The sequence below is a fragment of the Sciurus carolinensis genome, chromosome 6, assembly GCF_902686445.1.
Source record: "Sciurus carolinensis chromosome 6, mSciCar1.2, whole genome shotgun sequence".
In the NCBI taxonomy this organism is placed as follows: Eukaryota; Metazoa; Chordata; class Mammalia; order Rodentia; family Sciuridae; genus Sciurus; species Sciurus carolinensis.
Genome location: NC_062218.1, coordinates 92,906,849 through 92,928,977, shown reverse-complemented (window position 1 = coordinate 92,928,977; position 22,129 = coordinate 92,906,849). Strand labels below are relative to the sequence as shown.

The 22,129-nt window shown below is 37.5% G+C and overlaps 1 protein-coding gene across 4 annotated transcripts in view; it reads right to left on the bottom strand.

The window, feature by feature from the left end:
• Window positions 1–9,800: 9,800 nt before the first annotated feature.
• Fer (FER tyrosine kinase) overlaps window positions 9,801–22,129 on the bottom strand; it is a 499,968-nt gene continuing 487,639 nt past the window's right edge. For 3 of the 4 annotated variants that reach the window (XM_047555289.1, XM_047555290.1, XM_047555288.1), the window contains 2 exons: window positions 19,431–19,553; window positions 9,801–18,445 (listed from right to left, as the gene is read on the bottom strand). In XM_047555289.1, the coding sequence (XP_047411245.1) occupies window positions 18,303–18,445; window positions 19,431–19,553 (266 nt within the window). In that variant the 3' untranslated portion in view covers window positions 9,801–18,302. The remainder of the gene's footprint in view (window positions 18,446–19,430; window positions 19,554–22,129) is intronic. The other variant, XR_007109062.1, reaches the window with a different exon arrangement.

Sequence of the window (22,129 nt, the reverse complement as noted above, 5' to 3'; positions counted from 1 at the left end):
TTGAAACAACCTTGCATCCCTGGGTCGAACCCCATTGACTGTGGTGCACTATCTTTTAAACATGTTTTTGTGTGCAACTGGCCAGAATTTTATTGAGAATTTTTGTCACTAAGTTCATCAGGGATATTGGTCTGAAGTTTTCTTTCCTCGATGTGTCTTTGTCTGGTTTTGGTATCAGGGTGATATTAGGCTCATGGAATAATTTGAGGAGTATTGGTGTTAATTCTTCTTTGAAGGTCTTGTCAAACTTGGCTGAGAATCCATCTGGTCCTGGCCTTTTCTTGATCGGTAGGCTTTTGATGGTGTTTTCTATTTCATTACTTGTATTGCTCTGTTTGAATCGTGTATGTCCTCCTGATTCAGTTTGGTAAGTCATATGTTTCTAGAAATTTGTCAATGTCTTCAAGGTTTCAAAAATCAGTTTCCAATCATTTATTGGTATATAAAAATCTGGTTGATTTTTGTATGTTGACCTTTCATCCTGTGACCTTGCTTAACCCACTAATTAGTTCTAATAGCTTTTTTGTAATTTCTCTAATATAGTTTTCCTGGATGATCACTACAAATAAAGACGACTTGACTTTGTCTTTCTCAGATTCTATGGCTTTCCTATTTCCTTACGTTATTGTCCTGGCCGTGATGACTTCCACTGCAATGACAAATGACAATGGTGAGAGTGGACAGTCCTGTCTTGTTCTTGATCTGGGGAGAAAAATATTCATGTTTTTTACACATTAAATTTATTCACTGTAGGTTATTCATAAATGTCCCTTTTCCATTGAGAATATTCCTTTATATACCTAGTTTGTTGAAGATTTTTGTCACCAGAGAATATTAAATTTTGTAAATACTTTTCTGTATCTTATGAGGTAATTATATGAATTTTCTTGTTTAGTCTGACAGTTAATTCCTTTTTCTTTATTTTTATTGTGAAGCTGAATCAACCCCATAGTTCTGGGATGAAAACCTTCTGTTGATATTTATTATTTTGTTAAGAATTTTTGCTCATATGTCTGAGTAATATTGGTCTAGAGTTCTCTCAAAATATTCTGTTGGTTTTGGTATCAGTATACTGATAGACTGTTAAAATGGCCTTATTGCATTCTAGAAATAATTTTGTAATATTTCTTTTAACAGTGTCTAACATAATTTCTCAGTAAAACCATCTGGCCTAGAGTTTTCTTTGTGGAAAAATTTTATAGTATAATCTTATTTAATAAAAAACTATTTTATTTATGCATTTCTTCTGAGCTGAGCTATAAATTTTATAGTTTGTGTCTTAAGAAATTTGTGGGTTTTATGTAAGTTGAACATTTTTTGCAATGAAGTTATTAATATTTCCTTATTTTCTTCTTAATGTATACTGAATGAGTGGGGTTGTCTTCCTATTCCTGATGTTGATAATCTTTTCTTCTTCTTTTTTTTCTTCTTGATCCATGTGGTAGAACGTTGTTGCTTATATTGAGCTTCCCAAGGAATTAACATTTAGTTTCATTGATGTTTAAATTTTTTTCTATTTCCTTTCATGTGCTTATACAACTTGAGTTTAATTCTTTTTTTTTTTTCCTAGTTTCTTTACGTCATTGATTTGAAAGCTTACTTCTTTTGAGTAGAAGCATTGATTTACTACAGCTATTTCTATGGACAGTGCTTTAGTCATATCCTACAAAAGTTACTTTTGTGTTTTTCCACTGTCTGTGAGTTCAATGATGGCGTTTTCTCAGCATTCCTGTCTCCATCATGGTGACACAGTACTTCTCCATCCTGCTTGGTGAAGCCTGGGCAACTGGAGAGTTTCTTGTCTTGCTTTTCTTTCTATCTTTCTTTCTTTCTTTTCTTTCTCTCTCTCTCCACACACACACAAACACACACACACACACACACACACCCCTCACACCTCTTTTCTTTCTTTCTTTCTTTCTTTCTTTCTTTCTTTCTTTCTTTCTTTCTTTCTTTCTTTCTTTCTTTCTTTTTTTTTTCCTTTTCTTTCTCACAGAAATGCCTAAAGTCTCCTAGGGCATAGATGGGTGTCTTCCTGTCTCGTAGTGGCAACCATCTCAGTCTCCTGTCCTCCTGAGACTTGGTACATACCCAAAGGAGAAGTGATGGCAAGTGGATTCAGATGCCTCTCGTGACTGGAACGCTAAGACTGTCACACTATTTCGCTCTGTCATTGTTTTAGTCAGTCTTTTCACTGCTTGACTACAGTTGCTCTGGGTGTGTCTTTTAGAGGAAGAAAAGTTTATTCAGGGGCTCACAGTTCCAGAGATCTCAGTCCATAGACAGCTGGCTCCGTTCCTTGGGGCGAGAGAGATTCCACTTGCCAGATACAAATATACACCCTAAAGGCACAGCCTCGATGCCCACCTCCTCCAGCCAGACCCCACCTGCCGTCAGTCACCACTCAGTTAATCCAATCAGGTGACCTGTTCACTGATTGGATCAAGGCTGTCATAGCCCAATCATTTCCCCTCTGAGCCTTCTTGCATTGTCTCACACATGAGCTTTTGGGGGACATCTCACATCCAAACCACAATAGTCAGTCAGTCTTTGTTATAATTTCAGTTGTTTTCTATTTCACTACACTTGTGTTGGCTGTCTCTTCTTCCCGTTCTCTGCTAAAAGCGAAAGTTTGTGTACCTCGTGTCTTCTCAAAGGACTTGATACTCTTTGCAATTTAAACTGCTTAGTTATCTTATAAAGACAGCTCTCTGATGACCTAAACAAATTATGATTTTATAGATTAGCTGGTTTTTTCTTAAGCATTTAGGACAAGAATGTCATTTCCTTGTTTTCTATGTCATAAACAGAAATTACGACCTTCTAAAATTTTATTAAGGTTTATTCAGGTCAATGCTGGTGAATTCTCATTAATTTTAACTGTGTAGTATTCACTACAAGAGTATGTCACAGTTCACTTTACCATTCTCCTGTTGATGAGCATTTCAGTTTTCTTTTTTTTTCTATCAAGAAGTTGGATTACAGTTTCTCCTGGAACACCTGTGCAAGTGTTTACCTCAGATATGTACCCAGGAAAGCCCGTGCTGAGTCATAGTGGAAACCACTCTTCAGTCTCCATCTTCGTCTATGCTTGGTATTATCCAGGTTTTTAATTTTGCTAGCATGGTAGGCATCAAATTAGGTGCAATTATATTTCAATTTACATTGCCCTGATTACTGATGAGGTTGAATATTTTAAAATCTATTTATGAATCATTCATCTCTCCTCTCTATGAAATGGGTTCCATTTTTCTTTTGGGTTGTCATTTCTTTTTGATATGTAGGATTCTTTATATATTATCCATTGTTAATTCCTTACCAGTTACATGTATTATAAATTTGTCTTCTAGTTTGTTTTTTTACTTTTTAAATGATGTCCTTTGACAAACTTAAGTATTTAATTTTAATGTAGTTTAATTTAGTAATCTTTTCCTTTGGGTCTTATTTAAGAAGCAGTCCCTGTTCCAATGTTATAAAGACATCTATATTTTCTTTAAAAGTTTCAATATTTTGCTTTTAACATTTAAGTTTTTAATCTACTTGGCTTTCTTTTCTTTTTCTTTTGTATCTAGAGTGTAAATTGGGAATTTACTATCTTTTTTCCCATATGGAAAATCTTTTGTCCTTCTACCATACAATGGTAGTCCATCTTCTCATCGCTGATCGGTAGGGCCACCTTTGCAATATATCAAGTGTTGTATATGTTCGGGTTTATTTTGACTCTCTGTGTGCAGGTCCATTTCTATGTTTGTCTCTGTTAGTCTATCCTCACATAAGGAAGTCTCTGTCCTTTGCACCCGATTTTTTTCTTTAGAAGTTCAATATCTGTTCTTGACCCCTTGTTCTTACATATAAGCTTTAGAGCCATCTTGTTAATTTATATGAGATAGATATTGGACAATAGAGAACTGTATTTTATTTATAGACAATTTTTAGAAAAATTGGAATTTTTATAATACAGTACTGAATATTTCTTCTTTAATGTTTTGAAAACTCTTCTGTAAACGGCTTACACATATTACATTATTTATTCCCGAGTACCTTATAATTTTTGTTAATATTGCAGTAGTATTTAAAATAATTATGTATTATTACCTTTGGTGAACAGAAATATAATTTATTTCAGGTTAACTCATATCAAAAAATTTACCTAATCTCATTAATACATCAACTTATTAGTAAGTTTGGGTTCAAAATGTGAACAATCATATCATCCATAAAAATATTTTTTCCTTATAATTATTAGATCATATACTTATTTTTCCTGTCTTTGTATACTGGTTAGGGCATCCAATGCCAGGGTGAATAGAAATGGTGATAGATGATCCCTTTTTCTGCCCTAATTTTAAAGGGATTGCTTCTAATGCTTCACTATAAAGTATAGTGTTTGCTGTAGGATTTTTATAGATACCTTTATGACTTTAAAGAACTAACATTTTCTCCTTTGTTTTCTACATTTTTGACCGCCTAAAGAATTGTTTTTTCTTTCCTTAATGTGACAATTTTCATTAATATGTCTTATAAAAATTGAACCATTCTTTTATTCTTAGAATAAAACTAATTTAAAATTTATATTTTTCATATTTTATTCATTACTTAAGGATTTAGTTTGCCTTTACTTTGGGGAAGGTTCATCTATATTCATGAATAAAATTAACTTGTAATTTTCTTGTACTTTCCTGGCACTTTGTTTTCAAAGTTATATTATCTCATTAAATTGATTGGAGAGTCTCCTTTCTTCTCTTCCCCCTCTTCCTCCCTGGAAAAGCTTGCAAGAAGGCACTATTTGTTCTCTAAAGCTTGCTGGGTCACCTCTACACCTGTACTTATGGGTCTGCTATTGTTTTTGTGGAAAGATTTAGATTTTTTTATTTTAAATTTTTTTGACTTTGAAAGAGTTATAAAGGGTTAAGAGGTTGCAAAGTAATGTACAGGGAAGTTCTGTGCTTGTTTTCCCTGGTCTTGCCTAAGAACTAGACTTTAGTATAATCCAGAGTATATTCAATTTTTGTTAGTTATCCATGTTCCGTTTGTGTGTTTGTTTGTAAAACTCTATGATTTTATCATGTGTAGCCCTGTGCAACCACTGCTATAGTAACTGTTCGAAAACATACCATTACCACCAGTCTCCTATGTCCCTCTTTTATAGCCACACCCACTCCTTTTCCCCATCCCTAGTTCCTGGTAATCTCTAATATGAGATGAAATTATGCAGTATGTATCCTTTTGAGATTGACTTTTATCACTGAGCCTAAGTTTCTTAAGGCTTCTTGTGTATCAACTGTTCACAACTTTTCACTGCTCGGTGGTAATTCACAGTATGGATAAACCACAGTTTGCTCTACCTGTTTAAGAATATCTAGGTAGTTTCCAGTTTGGGGGTAATTATGAAAAAAAGCTGCTATGAACAGTTTGTGTAGTTTTCTGTATGAAAATGTCTCCAATTCCCTGGGATAAATGCTGTGGGAGGATCTTAAAATGCTGGCTCCATTTCTTTCATCATTGTAGAACTATTCTGGATGTTTATTTCTTCTTGTGCTTTCCTTGGTATGTTAGTTTTTTTCTAGGAGTTTGTCAATCCTTTTTTAAGTTTTTAGTTTCGTCTATTTTTTTCATTCCTAATATGGTTCATTCTTTTTTCTTTCTTAGTAAATCTCATCAGAGGATGATTTTTAAGGAACCAGCTCTTGGCTGTGTTCATCCTCCAGATTGTTTCTCTGTGTAAACTCTGTTAAACATGTCAACTTATGGGAAATGAACACATTTTAATTTTTGTCCTTTACCATTCCTTTAAAATTTGTCCAGTGGAAAAAAGTCTCCCATTTTTCCCAGATGGAGATTAAGATGGGCCCACCATTCAGGGTTTCTCAACAATGGCACTACTGACTTTTTGGACCAGGTAGTCCTTTAACATAAGGGTCTGTCCTGTTTGTTGTAGGGTGTTTAGCAACAAATCTGGACTCTACCCACTAAATGCTGCCAGTTTTACTCCCCAGTTGGTGACAACCCAAAATGTCTGCAGACACTGTCAAAGTGTTGAGAACCTGGTTGAGGACCATTGCCATGATTTTTATGTTCCATCATAGAAAACAGAGTTCTAAAATCACCCCCCAAAACTATTAAGTTGAATGCTTAGCTCATTAATTTTTCAGCCTTTTTTTTTTTCTTTCATTTTCTAGTATAAACCCTCCCATTTGGTTGTCAGAAAATTCAGTGAAATTTATTGCCTAATTGGAGTAATAAATTTCAGATGTTTGATTTCCTTTCTTTCTCTTGCCCTTTACAATTAGATTTTATTTCTAATTTTTCCATTATGCTTAATCTTATTCTCAAGGTAGCATTTGAGGAATACATGTTTAAAATAGATAAATGATTATATTCATGGAACATCTGCTTTGTGGTAAGAAACTGGGGGATATACTGATATAAGAATCTTATTTTAGACCATGAGAAAGGGTGTGTATGCCTTAGGGAGGATGGGAAGAGACCAATGAAGCCAAGAGAGAAGGAATGGTGCTATAAATCTGGCCTCTTTAAGTTCCTGTATGCATTGGAGCTATAAATGGGAGAGGCCACATTTAGTTTGATTTAAACAAAAAATATTGAGGGGGCCAAACTGGCTGGGGCAGATGGCAGCCCTCCCCTCCTTGGTTGAGATGCATAGTAACAGTTCAACCGTAACAGATGATGTGCTCCATCTCTGATTGGTATTACTTGGAAGACTCATGATGTGTGCAGTCCTGGAGGTGGAGAAAACCTGGTTTCTGGGTTTGGGGATGGCTACGACAGGGTCTGTGCTGTTCAGAGTCCCGAAGACTATGAGGCTGGATGGGAAGCCAGTGAGCAAATCCCCTCCTGCCCTGCTTGCAGCCTCTCATAAAGACTGTGCATCCTCCGTGTGTTCCTCAGAATCCCACTCGCCACATTACTGTGTCATAACCATTCCCTGACATTTGGCAGGAGGACAAGGAAGAGACAGGCAGGCAGAAGGAAGGGCCTCCAGGGGCTGCTTGGAAATTAGCCTGAGATGAAAACTCAACAGGATTGAATTATTTATTGGCTTTTACTTGGATCTAGAGGAAACATTTGATAAATTTTTGTTTGTTTTGTTTTGTTTTGTTTTGTTTTTCGAAAAGGGAGAGGCCTTTCTGAATGTGGATTAAGTCCAAGGCCTATAGAAAGCTAGGAGGGGGAGGCTAGGAAAGAGTGTCGAGGTTGTCAATACCTCAGCTTCCTGTGACATTTATTTTTCTATTAATTCCTGGCATTTATATTGCTGCAATAGATCAATTAGCCTCTCACAATGTTGAGTCCATTGACCTTATCACACCACTATCTTCTAGTGCCAGTGGTCACCACAGGGAGACTGCAAAAGAAACATTTATAATCTTGAATTACCTAAGCCCTGGGCTGGGGAAACATTAAAAGGCTTAGTGTAGATAATCAGCAGCACATTAGATGACTGAACCTTTAGGGAACCTTCCTTTTTTCTCATCACTCTTGAATTTTGACAGCCCACTTGCTAGTAGTTTGCATTTAAAATGTTCTCCAAAGGCTCGTATATTAAAGCCTTGGTCCCAGGTTTATGCCATTATTGGGAGGTGAGGCCTACTGGAAGGAAGTTAGGTTATTGGGGGCATGCCCTCAAATGGGACACCGGAACCCCAGTCCCTCTTGTTTCTTCACCTTCTGGATACCATGAGGTAAACTGGTCTCTGCCATGCCCTCCTGCCGTGATGTACTGTGCACCACAGGGTCACATGACCTTGAACTGAATCTCAAACTGTGAGCCACAACAAACTTTTCATATTTTTAAGCGGATTATCTCAGGCATTATATCACAGAAACAAAATGTTGACAAACACAGTGTTACGCAAAGGAACAGAACCTACCCTGCAGAGCACTAGTGTTCAGGTATTCCAAAATGGTCAGAGACTTGGGAGATCAGAATCTCAAAGCTTGAAAGAGACTTAGAGATCATTGTTGGCTGCCAAGTACAGAAACAGCCTGTGGATGACTTAGGTAAAAGGAAATTAACTAGAAAACCATGAGGTGGTGGGGTGGGGGCAGCTCCAAAGTCGATAGGAGGCTAGAGAACAGGCTTGGGAATGGACTGTACCCAGGGTGTTCTGGAGAGCAGGGAACCAGGATTTATACCACTATCTTCCTGGAAGGAATGACCTCTGCTCTCATGAATATCCTCTGCTGTTCTGTCCTTCAAGATTCAGTCCTGGGAGAAAGGATCAAGTTGGCCAATAAAGGATTATGGGTTCCTGGGCTTCTGTAGTGGGAGATGGGGACTTGAAATTACTTCTCCATCAGTACCACAACCCATGCTAAAGTGAAAATTCCCCAAAAAGAGGAAAAAAGAGAAAATGCTTACTACTAATCCAACCTCACAGCAGAGAAAAGTGTGGCCTGGACGGTGATATGACTCATTTAAGTTTACAAACCATGGAGAGCCCAACAGAGGAGAAGAGCCTGAGTTTTCAAGCTCCCCACTTGGTGTTTGTGACAAAAATTTCAGCCTCATTTATATGTAATTGCAAGAGTTTGAGCTAGATGTGTTGTCCAGTTCATGTGTATCAGATCTGGGGAGTTTGAAAAAGCATTTCATTTGCTCAGTTTCCAGTTAAAGGGCCACCATTAACATTTTGAATAAAAGGTAGTTCTTACCTCTGTTTTCTTCAAGCAATACCACCACCATTTGTCTGAAGAAATCACCAGCTAGAGGGGGAGGGCACAATGAAGTGCAGGACTTTAAACACCACGAGAGCTCCAGGGGATTTCAAGGATGCTGTTCATTTATCCGAGGAAATGGATTTTGGTCAGATAGCCAAACTTGCTTGGTGATGGATACACCTGGTCCTAATTAATCGAAGTCAATAAAAGCACGGATTGTCTAGGATTCTGTGCTAGAAATGAAATCTGCTGAAGAGTAGACAATTTAAGAGCTATGGTGGGAGCCCAGAGACACAGTTCTGGTTAGGGTGTAACAGAAGCAGGAAGGTCAAACAGGATTGTGTAGGTTCGTTTTGCCTATCTTAAGAAGCTTGCGGATTGCCCTACAAATACTAATCACTTGTATTTTGAGAGGCAGTGTGGGGCTGACTTTTCTAATCTAAGATCAGGGTTAAGGAAAGAGCTTGGTTTAATGCTGGGAAACCAAATAAATGAGAAATTTGGAACATTGCCCAAAACCTGTGTAAATAACAGCATGAAGTTTTAGGAAGGGTATTGATTGGAGACTACACAGAAGTCAAGCATCTTGGCTCTGTGACCAACTCAGCTCTGTACCAGAGACAGGCAAAGATGCACACCTAAACTTTACAGCAGCAGCTACAGTTTGCTTTCACATCCCTCTCAGTCACCTTTCTCCCCTAAATCCTGTGTTATATCTAAACAAATCCTGCTATGAAAACAAATCCCAAAACCAAAAATATAAGCAAACCTGGCCAATCACCAATCCACACAGAAAACTGAACTTGAACTACATTGTAGTTTTGATTTCCAAACAAAGCCCCAATTGGACTATATGCAGCACACACCCATTATCATCAGAACTCATAAGCTTAATTACAGAGAAACTGAAAGCTAATAATTTCTATGTACTATTATATCCCTAGGAGGCCAGTTACCATGGAAATCTTGCCTTCCTTTTGTTCTACTTTGAGCATATTTATATGGAAGAGAAATGTAAACACGATGCAAAGATTAAACAAGACAAGGCACAGTTTGCTAGAAACAGTTTACATTTATTATAAGAATACAGTAAAAAAAAAAAAAAAAAAAAAGGTTCTTCAGATCCATGGGTGGTAATTGGTCTTCCAGAAAAGAAAAGGAGGTTACTCAAAAAAGGCCTACGTTTACAAAAATGATGAAATCGTGTTCTAAAAATGTAGAAAACAATTTATAAACAGCCTACAATGTTAGCCAAAATTCAAAGTATATTTCTTTTGAATGTAAAAACTAACAAATAAATAAGTGTTAAATACAGATCTGAGTTAAAAATGATACATTGCTTTATATATTTAGCTCTCATTCATTTCAGACTTGTTTACAAAGCCAGATGAACCCACCAAAGATCTTCTTGTTTTACACTTGAACTTTCCAGATGAAGCACCCTATTTCCAGTGTTTCTTTTGTCCACTTCACAAATATATTATTTTAAAATAACAAAAACGACTAAAGGTGCTTTTAACCTGACATTAAGATGACCATATATTGGCACTAAAAGAATTTTGTAAACCACAGGAGTGCTTTTGCTCAAAATGCTGCCTACAGATGGAAATGTATACCACAGGTGGCAGAGGGCAGACCCTACTCCCCCTTCACCACCCTAACTTCATCTTCTAGTAAAGGGAAGAGAAAGTAACTCAGAAAATCACATTGCCATAACCACTGGCTGTGGGTCTATGTCAGGAATGGCAGTGACTTTCTGGCGAGTGGCCTCCCACAGTTTAATGGTATGGGCACCATTTGTATGTTTTGTCTTTGCTTCCAATTTGCTTGTGTTTCTGGAGAAGTCAGGGATGTTCATGGGATTTTGGTCACTTGATTTCATTCACTTGTATTTATCTGGCTTTCCTGAACCCTACACAGTCTATGGTTACAAATTCAGACAGTTTCAATCTTTTAGGGCACTCACCAGAAGCCGCCAAACCAAGAAACAGACACACAAACTGTAACAAAGTCATGGAACCAATATCTTTGATCCTAAAACCCCAAACTGCGAATTTCATTAGAAAGAATATGTAATCTGTACACCACAGGTGGGAAAATGCCTAGAATCTGAAGAGGAATTGGACTTGTGTTGGCTGAAGCATAGGAATTAAAACCGGAAGCAATGGGCCTCCATAGCATCTTACAGCCCAACATAAAAACTGCTGTCCTTTGGGTTAGGAGAAGCGTCCAGAGCCATATCAAGCCTGGTTCTTAGCACAGGCCCTCCACATTTGTGTATACCGATCTAGGGTTTCTTAAGAGCAGGCAGGTAAGTTCATTTCTACCAAGTTAAATTATTTGTAAGGAGAAAAATTCCTATATCCAAAGGTGTTTGATTTTTTTCTCCCTTCTGGGTTTAAAAATAAACGCATGGACTGATGAGTTGGCAGACTGTCAGAATGGTCTTCTCACACAGGATTCCAGTAATAACAGATTAGATTCCCTCTCAGCCTCCAAGGTTTTGAATCCAGATCACAGAAAGATCTGGGCTGTCCCTGGGGAAAATTTAGTTTTTTTTCTTTATAAAGATTGTTTAGACTCTTCAAAAAGAGAACATGAAGCTGTATTATTTGACAAGAACTACAGGGGGAAGACATTAATAGAGTTTGGGCTCGCATGCAATTTTTTTCATGCTCAGATTTTTGCTGCTCAGAAGTGGGAATTGGGATTTCTTTCTTATGGTCATCTTACATTTATCCTGTCTTGTTCAGAACATTGCTGACATTTCCCACTGATATATGACCTATGCTTTCAAAGTAAGATCTGATGTCCTGTGATGGGGTGAATTGCCTAAGTGGTTATAGTTTTGTAGGGGTATTTTAGCTGAAAACAAAAAGGTAGTGTATCTGTTGTCTGCTTTGGATATAATTGGAAATCTAGCTTCATATGTCATTTTATAATCTACTTTGGGTGGCATTTATAATGTGTTTATTCTGATACTAAAGATGTTTACAGCAAATAGGAAAAAGGTTCTATGTTTAGCTTTTGGGGAAAAGAACTACTTTGGGGAACTGTAAAGTAGAGCTGATGTTTTAATACAGTGGTGCTTTGGTGTTTGTATTTCTGGGTAGCCTGGTTTGTTTTGAACTTAAGGCTCCATATTTTCTCCCCTCTTTTCTGAAGGTATGAAAAAATCATTTAACATTATGCAACTAAAGTACTTGTAGACATTTGCTTTAAGAGGAGTATAAAGGAAACAAACAAAAATTGCCATACAATAGAATGAAAGAATCAAATACATCTAGGGGTTTAAGGTAAAGTATTGTTAGTTTTTTTCAACATTTTCTTGGGGGTTGAGGACAGTCTTTTGATCAGCTTTCATGCCCGAGTCAATAGTCTGTGCCCCTGGGCATAGCCACTCAAAATAATCTTTCTGTCCCCAGGAGACCTCCTAGTAGCCTCTACTGACAGTGCGTTTGCTACCTCAGAATCCTGTGTCCCCAGCAAGGGCTACAATCAGGTCATCTTTGTATTCTAAGCTGGGAATGCCACGGTGCCACTCACATGCCGAGAGTGTGGCCAGGATTGGTGCGTAGAAACCTGGGAGTTCCCCAAAAGGCGGGGGGTCCCTGAGCACCCGAGAAGAAACTCTTGGTCAGAGCAAATTATGACATTCAAAGCAAGTTGAAGATAAAGGTTTTTCTATTTTGGTTAAAGCATAAGGCTGAGGGTGTGAAGATGAGAGAAGGAAGTTCTAACCATAAGTCAGTAACACCAGGAAAACTAAGCTCTGACAAGGCAGATGTTCAAGAAAAGCTTCCTGAACAAAGTTGAGAACCAAATTCAGCCTCCAGGGTCATTTCTATCATTTAACATTTTATTACTGAGAACACTTACGTATTGTCTCAAAGATAATGTTTACAAATTCAAGATTTGAGCCAAACATGGTGGCACATGTCTGTGATCCAGTGACTTGAGAGGCTGAGATGGGAGGATGGCAACTTTGAGGTCAGCCTCAGCAGCTCAGCAAGGTCCTAAGCAACTCAGTGAGACCCTGTCACAAAATAAAAAGGGCTGGGGAAGTGGCTCAGTGGTAAATTGTCCCTGGGTTAAATCCCCAGTACCCACTCCAAAAAAAGAAAAAAAAAAAATCAAGGTTTGAATCACTTTTGAGTGAATCCCAAATATTCTCATTTGGGGTTCTCAGATGTTCTCTGGCAAGGAAGGACACCTAATCTGCCTTGTCACAAAGGACACCTGCGAGAGATTTTTTCATTAATAAAATGAAAAACAGGAACTTTCACAGCAATTTTCTCTCAATGCTGGCTACCCTAGGCATGTGTACTGTCAGCTTCCCACTGCTTAGGTAATGGGCTGAACTACCATGTCTGCAGCCTTACAGAACAGAGCCAAGGGTCACTATGATTCAACAGCAGCTACTTCCTGAGATTACAGGAAGCACAAAGAAAATCAAACCCATATCCAGTTCAACACTCTTAAAGTGTTGTAGAGACCTGAGAGGCACGTAATATTTAATAACATGCAGCAGGAAGTCCTTCAACCCTCATCTGAGGACTGGCTTCCCTTGGTGACACTAGTGATTTGCTGGGAGGTTGGCCCTGCAATCATCCTGCATCGGTCCTTAGCTGCAGCCCTTCATCTCCTTTCAACCTCCCTTTCTGGATGTCTCTTTCTCTGCATTTGTCTCTTACCTTAGCCACACTGCATTCTGACTGACTTTAGGGTGCTTCCAAGACTCCTTTCACTTGAATGTTATGGGTATAAAGACAAGGGGCCTGGTTACTAATCTGGTATTTTCCTATTTTCCCGCTGAATTCTACATTTTCCCAAAGTAGAGCTCAGCACAGCAAGGTCCTTTGTGAGTCACTCTAGGAACCACTTAATTAATCTGGATCAAGAGTTGAAGCAGGGTGGATATAATTGAATTGCCTCTTAGGAGACTTGAGCCCAGGTTAAGCTCCATTGCAAACAAAGGTTTTTACTGAGTGTGAATAATCAGTGCTCTTACGAAAGACTAAAACTAACAAATGTAAAGATGACTTGGGGTGATTTCTTGGAGAAGTTTGAACACATGTTACCAAATCCATTATGTGGGAGGACAGTGAGGAGAATGTCACCCAGCACAGGATCATCTGACTTGGAGACATGAAATTGCTTTGAATGCAAGGAAGGTTATTTGGTTTGCTTGTGCAAAGGCCCACAACCTGCCAGGTGACTTTTTCTTTTCTTTTTTTGGTTCCATTTTATTTTCTGTAGGAAAGGATCTCGCCTGATGGCACTGTTTTCCTCAGGCTTCCTAGTGACCTTGCCCATGTCTTTGTTGCACTTTAATTTTTCCGCACACTCCATAGGGCGGCCTCAACCTCTTAGGATATGCTTACCTCAGCACCTGAGCAACAGCCTGCAGCCCATGCTCTTCACTTCTGCATCCAGGGACTGAGAATTTAGCACAGCAGGATTTTCCTACCATCTAAGAATCTGAGTCCTTATTAGGTAGTTAGGTGATTCTTAATGTCTATACTTAACGATTCAGAATTTAATCTTTGAATCAGTATGAGGAAGCAAGATGGTTTTCGAAGGGTACTATATTTCATAAATTGAACTATGGCAAAGATATGTAGTTTATGTGCTCTGTATTAGAGCATTATTTTTTGAAGGAGAATTTTATGGGATGTTAAGTTTGTAGCAATAACTCTTTCAAGTAGGTAATCTTGGTACATGAAATCCTGACTTTTTAAATCTTTGCAGAAATGCGTGTAGTTCTGGATTTTCCCAATATAGCATTTAGACAAGATGTGAAACTAACCAAAACCAGAGAAAAATAAAATCTTTAATGAAACACTTCTGATATGTATAAGCAAGTCAGTAATAAGAGGTAACACGTTCATGGTAAACTTTCATGCTAACTTAGCAGTATAATGGAAATGTAATATAAACTCACTTTCATATAAAGTCTTTGATTCCCCTTGAGATATTAATACATAAAGAAAACATGGTCTTTTTCTTTGTTGTTTTATTTTGCAGGGTTTTGTCTAATGAAAGGACTCTTCCTACATACTGGTTTTTCCATGATTCAGAATACTACTGTGAACAACCAATTCTGTTGACGAGAAACCTCTAAAATATCACTGGTGTCACAAAGGGAGTATGTGTAAAAAGAAGGGTAAGTAACCCTTCTCAGATATCAATCCTTCTTGGAGAAGACACATGGTCACAATAGTGTACATGAAACATACTAGGAAAGGTGTCCAGGTATACTCTTAAAGCATCTGATGAAGTGGTGTGATTGTGACAAATGAATAACAGTGACATACAATACAGATAGGTGTCATTCTAATGTTTGTTCACAAGGTCCTCAGGGTGTGTTATATGTTATACTAAAACACTTTGTTCTTGACACACCAGTAGGTTAAGCCAAAGTTATTTTAGTGGTACTTCCAAAACTTTTAAAAACTATACGGCAAAACTGAAACGTCAGGAAAACCATACTATAGTTTAAAGAAAAACAGAACTATGACACTTTGTCTTCTAAGAAGTAACCCTAAATAACAATTGTGAAATGTACACTAAATGACACCGGACACAATTATGCTGATCAGCTAGGAAATGTTTCAATAAAGTATTTGTGAGAAATTGGTGAAGTATGGATGAGGAACATTATTGTTCATGTTAAATTTGAGAATAAGAGAAACAAATGAGATTTTTCACTAGGAACCTTGTGGCAGGACGAGCCAAACCAAAATCTGAGTTTCTGAAAGTTTAAACAAAACCTAGTAATATTTAATTCCCAGAAGAAAAAAAACATGTTGGCTTTCAGATGTAACCTTACAGATGTAACTTTAGATTACATGGAATATAAAATTAGCTTTCACATGTTGGTAATAAATGTTAATTTGGTGATTAAAAATTTTTCTTTGAAAATTATGAACTACTTAAATATTCCTCACCAAGGCTCCTTGGTAATTCAAGGGAGATATGCAGGTAAAAGTCAGGCTGCCTTTGTTTACCACACCTCCCACTCTGGATTAATGCATTTATGGAATTAAGAAGAGAGCTGTATAGTAGTGATACATCCAACTCTTGGATAATCCATTAATAACACAAATATTTATGACCAGACTCAATTACATTCAAACCACTGGCAATTTGGTTACAACTGTTTTCTTACTAAACAATTCATAGGATTTGGTGCATTTCTGAAACCTCTTTTCCCCTGCATCAACTTGCAAATTCAGAACAGTGTTTATATGTACTTTCTGGGTATGGATTAGCCTCCTAAAGTACATAATTCCAATAATTATCAGTGACAGAAGGGATGAATAAATTATGCTTCAAGCATAACAAAATTAACAGTAAAAATGGTTTGCATAAGCTTTTCTTAATGCATGAGCCTATATTAAATTTAATATTCTATACAACTGATATGATCCTGAAAGACACCCAATGAGTTATTAATCTCGAACTGTACCACAGCCTGCTTCAGGACAAGGAATAAAATAGAATTTAAATGCTGCAGATGTCATGATGTTTTGAAAAGCTTTTTTAATTTTAAGCAGAGTTATGATGTGAATTGCAAATTCTAACAGCCTGGATGAGTGAAATATTAATACCATGTTCATTCTTTACACCAGAATGCAAGGATTAAGCTTTGGGTCTTGTTCACAAAATTAAAGCCAGAACCATTATTCTCTGTCCTTGCTGAGGCCACTAAGTGAAGAGAGGCTGTTTGTTTAAAAAAAAAAAAAAATTACAAACACTGCAAAGAGATTCATCTGGAAATACTGAAAGGGGTAGAAATGTCTTGTCTTCTTAATCTTAATGCCTGAGTCTATGCTTTGATTTACCATGGTATATGCCATCAAAAGAAAGTTCCATTTATTTATAATGTTTTACCTAAGAGAGAAACATGATGATTAAAAATAAGTTGCTTTGTATGTTGAGGGCAATTTATTATGCTTTCATTTTAGTCTGAGTGTACTAATCATTAAACGGGTACAAAATCTGCAAGGACATTGAAATGATAGACGCAGTCATTTTTCTTTTCAGTATTCTCCTTCACCCCCTCTTTTAAAGTATTGGTGTGAGTTCTGCACAATGATATTTGCAGGCAGCAAACAGTGAGAGAAAGAGGAATTTCCTATCCCTTAAGCTCTTCCAAAAAACATGAACCAAATAATCACTAAGGTGATATTTAACTGTATAAAGCCCCAACCACTTATTAAAGACTTCCAGGCCACATTTAACCCCTGAGTGCGACCATCTCCTACACACCTGTCCTAAGAGCCAATGCTGTACAGATGGCGGGGTAAATTCCCTGGATGCATTAAGATTCAGCTCAACAGAATCCTAGTTTTAATGCTGTTACATTTTATTCACATGATACATTTTCAGCACTATGCTTGCACACCTGTCAGCTACTGTAGATTTCCAGGAAGCATGATACGGGTAAATTAAGAAAAAAAATAGAAATAGGAGGGCTGTCCCTCTATTTCCTCATTAGTATTCACTTGACTTCTGAACCACCTATTTAATTCACACTTGACTTGCCCTTCGGTAGTGTGTGTACACACAAATGTTTGTGAACTAGAACCATGACTTCTGGCAGCTCTGGAAACTGGAACAAATGGAGGGAATTACATTCTGGGATGACTCCTCTAAGAGGAAGATACTTAACCATGAGTATACTGTCACTTTTCTGGACTTGTACATGGTAGAGCCTTGAAAATTTTTGTTGTTACCATTAAGAGGGCTCTGCAGATTCCTGAAACATTTCTTGGGGCCTTTTTGGTGAATTCAAACCACAACATTAAAAAGGACATGCATGGGTTTATAAAGGCATAACTCTTAAGGTGGGTTTTATGTTTTCCTTTACTTTGATCACCACTCTAGTTGCTCTTTTTGTCAGACTACCCTCCCGGTTGCACATCTTGCTCTCCCAGCAATCTATATCATCTTTTAACAGTGTACTCTAAGGACATTTCATGCATCATTTCCTGATGTTCGGACTGAGGGAAACAACAACTTTCATAATAATGCAGGAGCATGATGGTTCTTACTGGGCTTATTTCTGGCACCAACAACAAAAAAACCCCCAAAACAAAACAAAAAACCCTGGGAGGCCCAAATACTTCCTCCTACAAGTGTCTATTTACAGATGGAATCTCACCTTGGCAGAGTAGAAAGTCAGCTGTGTTTGGAATGTGTCCTGCAAACATGCAATACCAATGAAACTTATAGCACCGACTGAGTAGGGCCTGTGGCACAGGACAGCAGCCCACAAAATGTGCCTGAAGTAGAAAACCTTTGAGAAACAGCAATGGTCCTAGGTGTGAAAAAGATAGATTTTTAATCTTTCACACATTTAGAACCTGTGCTTTTCTATTTACAGAGGCCTGAAATGGTAGAATTGCTTGGTTAGCCAATAAAGCCCTTGGTAGGACTATTTCTTGGATAAATCTGCCTTTGACATAGTTTAAAGTGGAACATATTTTTTAAAAAAAGTTAAAAAAAATAACCTTAGAGGATGGTTGCTGGCAATGTAGTATAAACTCATCATTAATGAGAACAACAGTATTAATCTGCTGGAGGACAGAGTCTTGAAGGCTGAGCTTGGCACTCTATGAGATTTTCCTTTTGATGATAGTAAGCTCTTTCTGAAGTTCACTGAATGTAGGGCGGTTTTCAGGATTATAATCCCAACACTTCATCATAATTTTAGAAATATCCTCTGGACAGTTTTGAGGGGCTGACATCCGGTATCCTAAAGACCCAGAAGAACAGAAAAGAGAATGGAGTTAAGAAGTAAATGCTAACACAGTGATATGCACTTTGTGAACTTTTAGTACCCCATCTTATAGGTGTAGTGGACACAAAAGGTACAGCTTCAGTGTACATTCTCCCTCCTCAGAGGCCATACAGAATTCAGTATTACAGAGCCATACACTTAGTTCAAAAAACATTGCCATTTGTCAGGAAGTAAGATATATCCTATACTACAAATGCATATTTTAGCTGCTAGAATGGAATTTTATCAACTCTGCCACAGCATCTACTTCTTTTCATCTTCAAAAACCTAGGTTGTAGAGTTAAAAACTAACAGTGACATAAAAATGAATGAGTCTTGTTTTACAAGCTGTTGTCTGGCAGTGTTGCTCTTGTGTGCCTGACTCTGCTAGTGTGAGGTGTGGGAGAGGGAGGTTCTCAGCCCTGTCTCCCAGGCAACCCGAGGCCAGGGTGCACCACCTCATCTCATCATGGTGGATGACAGTAGCCCCTGCTAGGGCGTCACCATCACCTAGTTGTTCCTATCTCTGGTCTGGGAAACCCAGTTTCTTCAGAAGTGTTATGAAATTCTCCAGTTCTTGGAAATTTCCTCCTAAAGACAAACAGCATTTCACTTTGTAATATTTTTAGGGGGATATATGTGGTATGGAATAAAAAATAGGTTGAGGAAGAGTAACCTATTTCCACTGAAGGTACAACACTGCAAATTCATGCCAAGTAGGGAAGAGATGGAGGACAAGCTTGTGTTCTCTAGTTTTAAACTACTGCCTACTTTGCTGTACAGAAACCATATCAACCATGGGATTCAAAAGTAGAATCGTGTAATGTCTGTGTTCTCTACTTACACCACAAATGACATTGTAAATAGTCTCTTTGCCAGCAATCTGGCCAGCAGAAACACCACGAGCACTGCTGCCCCTAGGGCTGAATGTGAACCCTGACCATGTGGGTCCTTGGCTCACCTCTTTCCACTTGCTCTCTTGCTTGTTGATTTGTCATTCCAGGGTAGGGAGAGATCCCTAAGCTGAAGGTCTCCCAGAGGAGGATGCCAAAGCTCCACACGTCACTCTCAGAACTGTATCTTCCTGGGAGGGGAACAACAACCATAAAGAGGTGAGGCACAGAAACAAGTAGATGAACAGTTCTGGTTTTGTATGTCAGTCGCATATTAACTAAACTCACCAAAGGAACTCAACAGCTAGTGATTCTATTCTCTTCACTGGTTTTATGTTCCAGGACTAGTTGTATTACCAATTAAATAATCACTTGCCCCCATCCTCCCTACCAAGAACAAATATTCAGCCAGCATGCAGGCTTACTTTCCTGTGGTGTCTTGAATGACATGGATGGTTTATATAAAAACATGTAAATGTATACACATCAATGCCTAGGAGATTAAATAAGTTGGATTCCTGCAATTTTGTCTTCTGCATCATTTTCTTTCTACTAAAATTGCAAATAAACTTAAAGCAATAAGAAAAGTTTCTTAACTTCAATTTTTTACTCATCACTGTTTACAGATATTCTTATGTAAAGGTCTCATTTTCTCCACTGATAGTTTCATTTACGGAAAATATATTTTTCTATGTGTTTTGAAGAGTAGAAATTAACATAGCTAGCTGATAAAAAACAACTTCTTTAAATTACATGGTGCCTTGTTTTGTCAAAACATCTTGGTGCACCTGTTTTACTGAGCTAACTCTTAGAGCATATTTGGTAGCTTTCGGAGAAACATATAAATCAACACAAGATGGATGTGAAAGCAAGGAAGGGCAATGAAAAGATCCTTTCCGAGACTCTTCCAAGATATTTAATTTGCTGTATAGGGCACATACCATCACAACTAAACTCTGTGGAAGGTTTCTTAAATGATTTCAGTTTCTGTTCTTCCTAGAGCTTCTCACCTTACCTCTGACATTCCAGGATGTATAAATGCCCCTCCTCTAAAAATGTTACTTTAAAAAGAATCACCTTTTCTTGACATAAAATGAAAAGGAGAGTCCGCCTGCACTGTGTTAACTAATCTTTCTGGAATGTGCCTACTGAGTAAAGGTTCCAGCTGTGTGATTTAACTTTCTTCTTGGTAGATAGCAATTATGAATATAAATCTTGCTAGCAAACAGCATAGTTAGTTTTCCTGTTTGCAAATCAACTCTTGTCATGTTTGGCATCCAGTAATTTAATACTTTTCATGAAAGTATATTATACAGAATCAAATATCTTAGTTTGTAAAATATATAAATGGTCTATTATAGGTAAACCAGTTCATACTCCACAAGTGAAAACTTTCAACCTAGTTCTGGCTTTTGAACCTGGTACTGCTGGATAATTTTAAGGCTAAGAGCAAATCACAGTTGTATTTTTCTGCTTTTCTATCTCTTAATTCTCACAATACCCCTGTAGAGAAAAGGTATTATTTTCATCTTACAAAGTAGAAAACAGATGTAGAGTATTAGAAGGCTTGCCAAGGTCATGCTACTAATGATATACCAGATCCAGGACTCTCCATTAAAAAACTCTGCCTTTTATTTTGAAGTATATTTAGTTATATGACACTAATCAAATTAGAAGAGGACACATCAGCCCCAAATAACCAGGTGACAAGTAGGAGACTTTAATAATTGATAGAATACTGATCTCCAACAAAGAAATAAAATCACCTATTTGCCCTTTGTAAATACACTATCTTTGTGACCGAGGATGCTCAATAGTCCAAGCATGTTACAATTTTTACATTTTAAAAAATTGCTGGGGAAGACATCCACAAATAAATGCCAAAGAAATCGTTAAGAACAAGATGAGAATATGATAGGAATATTTGCCTCTATGGAGGGAAATTATGTAGCTAGAGATAAGGGTGGGAAGGGCTTACATTGCATGCTAAAAAAAGTAGTTAACACAACAAAATAGTAAAAACAAGTTTAATTCTACAGCCGTAAGCCAAAGTTTTAAAGGTTCCTTGGATCAGAGGGTTTTTTCCATTTACCCTAACCCCACACTTCAATGGAGATATGGGCAGTGTTTTATCACTGAGGCCAGAGTGAAGAAAAGCTTCTTGGAAATGAGGCAAAAATCTTACCAAAGACAAAAGATATTTACATAAAAGAACTGTAACAGGCAATAAGAATTTTCATAAGATGTTTTCTCTTGTTTAAAAATAAAATGTAAGAATTTGGAGCCAATCTTCAGTAATTTTACATCTGTGAGAACTAACACAATTTCCCAGGATTGCCTGAGACTTGCAGACTCAGGAATTTCCCCAGTGGATTGGGTAATGCACACTACAAACTCCTTCCTCATCCACCTCTAAAATATGTACCTCCTTCTCAACTAAATATGAAAGACTGCTTTTAAAAAAATGCCCCTCACTACCAATTCAAGAACTTCATACTCCTCCTTCAGTCAAGTTACAATTCACCTAAAATACATTGTGATCAAGAGGCAGAATTTTACTTGGCATAATCATGTACTAGTAAGAGAACTTTTAAAAGACTGTAATATAGAGAATCTGGCAATGAGGGTTAACAAATTCAGTTTTAGTGATAAATCTTTAGACTCCCATGTCCAGTTCCAGCTCCCTTAGTATTTGTTTTGCCATCTAAAGAAAGCCTCCATGTAATATGAGCATTACAATCTTTTATCCTGTGATTGTTCACATCAG